At 44.4% G+C, this 5,775-nt stretch overlaps 1 protein-coding gene across 1 annotated transcript; it reads left to right on the top strand.

Annotated features, from left to right (window-relative positions):
- The first annotated feature begins 682 nt into the window (after positions 1-682).
- fgf16 (fibroblast growth factor 16) lies at positions 683-5,775 on the top strand. Its single transcript, XM_079556888.1, has 3 exons — positions 683-1,301; positions 3,086-3,189; positions 4,787-5,775. The coding sequence occupies exons 1-3, from the start codon at positions 998-1,000 to the stop codon at positions 5,030-5,032; spliced, it is 654 nt and encodes a 217-aa protein (XP_079413014.1). The 5' UTR covers positions 683-997; the 3' UTR covers positions 5,033-5,775.

Here is a 5,775-nt window from a genome sequence, read left to right as displayed (position 1 = left end):
AATTCCCTTTCAGTCATAAATTTCCTATTATTCATTATTCCTGCTAGTTGTCTTTAATCTGCTCCTTTCTGAACATGGCATCACAAAAAGGAGAAATTGTTTCAAATATGAGTTTATAATTTAAACTATAAAGGAACTTTATATGACTTGTTGCACTATTATTTTGATCAAAGGTCAAATTATTTTAGTCCTTGCTCAGGCTGTGACAGGAATCCTTGCACCAAGGAGTTTTAATAGTTCACGTCATCAGCATTCGCCTTTTTCTTTTTTTCCGCTTTCTTGTCAGGAGTTCAAGTGCTTCTGCTGCAAACACTGAGCAGAGGGGCGAGGAAGCACCTGCTTCCAACAAGGAGGTGGAGAAAATGCTCTCATGAAAACGTCCCAGTGCAGCGGTTGGCACTGTCACTTGCTCGGATTGTTCAGAGATTATCCACACACCATTCTTGGGGGATCCACTCTCAGAGTGTCGGCCGTTTCTTTTACATTTTGGCTACATCTAGTTTTGCATTTTGCTATATTATCAGTTATTTTATAAGAAAGCCTTTACAACAACATCTTTCTGATGCAAATTGCTTGTTATTTTTGATGCATGTGCATCGCTCCTATCGGGATCTCTGATTCTTACGGACCGCGTTAGGACCACATGGACAGTGAAGAGAATATTACAACTGTTTGCGTGGATGTTGCCGCTAAATACAGATTTTTAACTGAAGAAGTTTTAAAAGAAGCGCACATTTTGAGAGAAACTGATGCGAGTAAGAAAGGATGCCAGCCAGGCGTGGCTTGTGTTTGAATATCCAATGTGAGAAGTCCCGGGGAGTATGCATATAGCAGTCATTCCATTGATACACAGATATATCAAAGAAGGTGACTACGCACAGCGTTTATAAACTCGCAGGACTGGCGCGCTGTTTTGGAGGAGCAGGACGCGCTTTGCTTTGTGCGTGAATGGACCGTCAACTTCCCAACCCTCCTTAAGAAACTGTCTATATTTCCAATGCCTTCGTTTAATCTGACTGCCGTGCACACCATGGCAGAGGTTGGGACTTTTGTGGGGACAGTCGACTTGGATTTACAAAGTTTTCCTGCGCTCGGGAATATTCCTTTGGTGGAGACTCCGGTGGGATTGAATGAGCGCCTGGGACAAATTGAAGGGAGGCTGCAGCGAGGGTCGCCCACGGATTTTGGACACCTCAAAGGAATCCTCAGACGACGGCAACTTTACTGCAGGACCGGCTTTCAACTAGAAATATTCCCCAACGGGACAGTGCACGGGACAAGACAGGACCACAGTAGATTTGGTGAGTCTATAAACTCTCAGATCTATTTTGGTGTGGGTTATTTACTTTACTTAACTGACAGCTTCAAAGTACATTCAGAATGAGACTAATAACCAATCCTTGACCACTGTTAAAACAACGGGGTCTGGTATGGCAATAATTCATAAAGTCAGTGAATGGAAAGAATTTGAAATATGGCGAGCATCTTAAATGAGCACGCGGTCCCGTTTTAACAGTCTTGGGTTGTGGGCTTGTCCTGTGGATCGTTGCTGGGCATAATTATGGTTATCTGCTGATTACAAACCGCTCATCCATACGAGGTGTGTTTAATTAGGAGGGTTGCTGTGATCCTAGATCCCAAGTGGGCAGCAGTCCGTGCGTCACTGTGCCATACACTCCACACACCTCGGTTAATCCCGCAGCGCATGGGACGCAGGTGTCCTACACTCCAAACAGTAAGCACGGAAAGTAATCTGGTATGTAAATGCAAACGGATAAACACACTGACTCCGCAAATCACAGGCTGAAGCCCCGTCTCAAGAGTCAGGTGCAGGGAAACTTGTAAGCAACTAGGAGTTAAAGCGTGACTGTGGCGGAGTTCAGAGAGTTTAAAACGCGGCTGATGGGTGGTCCGACCGTGCACTTGTTTTTGCTTAGTCTTACAACGCAAGGTCTTTGTGTGAGATGCCTCTGATTAAAGACATCATCGTTTGGCTGCAGTTCTTGAGGTCTTGTTGAGATGGGGACCAGGTGCCAGTCGCCAGGCCAGATCCTCTGACTAACCTCTGCATCACAACATCACAACAGCCGCTGCAGGCTCTCGTTTTACATGCCGTTTCCTCTGCTTTGAAGTAACATGAACATGTTACTCTTGACTCTTAACTTCCCGTGACTCAGCAGTTCAACTACATTATAGCCGCGAGACATAAAAGTCCTAGCCTGTTGAACAAAATGACCCACGGGCCTTTAATTTACGCGCTTGTCTTCCAGCACTTTCCTGGACACTCAGAATCACTTCCCATGTTTTTGCACCCAGGCTTTATCCATTTATTCCATGAGGGACTGAGGAATGGCCAGTCTTTGCCTACGACCACCTTCATCATGCACCACATTCACGTTGGCAAAAATAATGAAGGGATTTGCCCTTTGACATTAACCTGGCTAACACCAGGCTGCTGTGTGCTCTCGAATTATTTCGAACTGCACAACAGCCTGGGGACCATGGCCAAATCTCCGGTGGATTTGGGAACCAATCACAGAGCGAGGAGGGACGGCAAGACGATGACGCGCTATTCGATATACGGAAGCTTGTAGTTTATTTACGGATAATTTAAAAAAAAGTTTATTTACGGATCCAACATGACAGCAGCAGACACGATGGTATTTTTTGATCAAGCTTTAGACCTTGTTCTAAATAATTTAGCTCAAAAGTTTACAGCGGGTACGTCATACGTCATCTCATACGATGATATGATTGGCTGGGGCTACGTGCAGACGCATGAGACTTTTTTTTTTTTTTTTTCGTATCGCCCAATAAACCACTATGGACGCTCGTAAACCACACCTCTCCTACGAGAAAATGAATTGGTGGTCCCCAGACTAAATATCACTTGTGATTTTAGTCTGGTGTTAGCCAGGCTACTTTGACATACTAACAGTGGGCAGATCTAACAGATGCAGAGGGTTTTTTGAAAATAAAGACAACCCTTGTGTAAATGTGTTTTAATGTGAAGCTGTTTAATGCCTGTATGTTTTTCCAGTGCAAGCTGTGTATCCCTCCTGATGGTGTGTTCTGTGATGCGCAGGTATACTGGAGTTTATCAGTCTGGCGGTGGGCCTCGTCAGTATCAGAGGCGTGGACTCCGGACTCTACCTCGGCATGAACGAGAAAGGAGAGCTCTATGGGTCGGTAAGTCAAAGACCTCTTCCAATCAGGACCTTTCACTCACCAGGGAACCCATTCAACACAATATTCACTACTGTATTTGATTTCCCATTTAAGCTACATTAATAAAAAAAAATTCTAAACAGTAAGTAATGTAAAAATAAGTAATTGATAAGTAACTTCTCTGAAACAATTAACTGCAAATGCTTCTAAACCCAACACAAAAACGGACATTTGAAAAGGTCTGGTGTTTTAGCTGCAGCCTCTTCATTCAGAAACATGCAGACATATTCACATGTCTCCTCAAAGTGGTGTTTTTGTTCACCTCTGGTGCACAGCCGAGCTCTACAGTCATGAGCTCACATCTTGTTTTGACTGACTTTGTCCACATTCGGTGGGATAGTCAGGAGAGGTAACAACAATAGAGGGGAAGTAAGTAAAGGGTTACATGGATCAGATGTCCCCAAGCATTACCTGAGGCCCACAGGTCTTGGACAGCCTCAAGCTCTGAACAGAGACCACCTTTACAGCCATTGTGTCAAAAGTGCAGATTTCGTTACTGCTCTGTTGGAGTCAGACTGATGATGTGACCCTATGTGTTTTGGGGGGATTAATTGCACACCTGACTGAGTTACCTTACTGACACAGGGGGGCTGTTGTTGACCTGTCTGTCTAAGCTAGGGGCCGTGAGATGGTACAGGTACTGCCCAGGGGACCTGGGAAAAGGAAGACGGCTGCTTCCGCCTCATGAGCTCTGGACATCACTAGGCATTTGATCCAGTGAGAGGTGTATGGAGTCATGTGCTGAAGCTAGTGTTTACAGACAACAGCTCTACTGCTGCTGAGCACAGCCTGACAATTAATCATCACAGTTATTTAGCAACTACGGTCCTCATTTGTGGCTGCTGTTTAGTCTGCTTCGATGTACTGTGTCTAAAACGTCAATGAAAGCGAAAGATATTTACTTGTTGATTGTGGACACTGCTGGGAATAACCTGACATTTGTGGCTGCAGCACAACACTGCATGACTGACTGCTCTTGGCTGAGAGCAGCTCTGATGTCTCTCACACTCAGTGAGCCAGCGCAGTTCACCTGCTGAACCCACAGCCATCGCTCATGCTGCGATGTCAGTGAGGCTCTGTCTGGGAGTCAGTTCTTGCTTCAGAGGTAACAAAATATTTCTCAGAAGCCCATGGAGAGGTTAACAGGTCTGAGCAGCATGTGTAGGGTGTAAAGCGAAGAGCTGCTTGTAACGACTTACACTCTTTCGTCATAATGAGCACCTGCCTCAATGTGTTTCTACTGGTTCATTTCAGTTCACAGGGCAAACACAATAAGCTACTCATTGGTTGTTGTTAATGGAACAAATTAAAGTTGAAACTTTGTGTCAAAGTAATGGCTCTGTGCTTCAGTGGATTGCACTGACACCTCTAGAAAGCCAGGTTTAGGATTCTTCGACATTTTTTGTGTGAGGTTTGTGGAAGTGTATAATCCAGCAGGTTTAAACCAAGACTAAACTCAATAATTGGAGATTGATTATTTCAAGAAGAGTGCATGTGGGACAAAAAGAATAAATATGTTATGTCCTTTTTAACTATATGTTTCTTTCTTTGTCTACAGAAGAAGCTGACAGCAGAATGTGTGTTCAGGGAGCAGTTTGAGGAGAATTGGTACAACACGTATGCTTCCACTCTTTACAAACACAATGACACGGGACGCTTCTACTATGTCGCCCTGAATAAAGATGGCTCGCCTAGAGAAGGAAATAGGACTAAAAAACACCAGAAACTCACCCACTTTTTACCCAGACCGGTGGAGATGGACAGGATACCCCAAGCTTACAGAGACTCCTTCACCTACAGGTGACCGCAGCTATTAGAGCACTTCTAGGTTTGAGAAACAGTGAACAAGAGCTGTTGTGGATAGACAGGACCTGCTATAAAACTGTTTACCCAAAGCTGCAGCTCTTCTCCGTGCCTTTTGAAGTGACTTTGTAAGACTGCTGCCAAGTATGTGGAGCACTGACATAAACACCATGGATGTCCCAAGACGGCTCACTGGTCTGACAGAGAGGGAGAGGAGAGCTCTCCTGAAAATGCAAGACCCAGCTAGAGGCTGCACAAACCAGGTTTCTGTGTGACCACTTTTTGAAGGCAACTGTATTTACCAACGTGACATGAAGTGCTTGCAGTTATAACCTTCTTTGGCCTACTTTGTCATGGCACTGAGACTACAGTGAGTGCACATATGAAAGCTATGTACGAGGTGACAAGACCGCTCTGCAGTAATGATAAATTTGAAAAGGCACATTCCACCAACAAAATAACAGGCCAGGGAGCATCACAAGAAATACGTGTCAACCAGTTATAAAGTAGACTGGAACAAGCAAGGGTAAAGAGTGGGCCAAAACCACAAAATCAACTATCATCAGTAAAATAGCACTTACTGCACATGCCGAGTGTTACACAAAAGGCACGTGTGTCTCGAAAGTGGCTGTGCTCGAGGAAATGCACTTCATATGACTGCAATTGTAAAAGATATAAATACTGGCGACTTGTAATGTTCATTGTCTAGAACATTATTAAATACAAGCAACTGAGGTGAACAAA

The sequence above is a fragment of the Gobius niger genome (assembly GCF_951799975.1).
Source record: "Gobius niger genome assembly, chromosome: 5".
Classification (NCBI taxonomy): domain Eukaryota; kingdom Metazoa; phylum Chordata; class Actinopteri; order Gobiiformes; family Gobiidae; genus Gobius; species Gobius niger.
Note: the sequence above shows the minus strand (reverse complement) of the source record. Positions and strands in the feature narration are given on the sequence as shown.

Excerpts from the sequence above, each read along its gene's own strand:
- fgf16 (XM_079556888.1), top strand. The coding sequence starts at position 998 with ATGCCTTCGTTTAATCTGACTGCCGTGCACACCATGGCAGAGGTTGGG. Across the intron at positions 1,302-3,085 it reads ACAGGACCACAGTAGATTTG|GTATACTGGAGTTTATCAGT; the intron begins GTGAGTCTATAA and ends TGTGATGCGCAG. Across the intron at positions 3,190-4,786 it reads AAGGAGAGCTCTATGGGTCG|AAGAAGCTGACAGCAGAATG; the intron begins GTAAGTCAAAGA and ends CTTTGTCTACAG.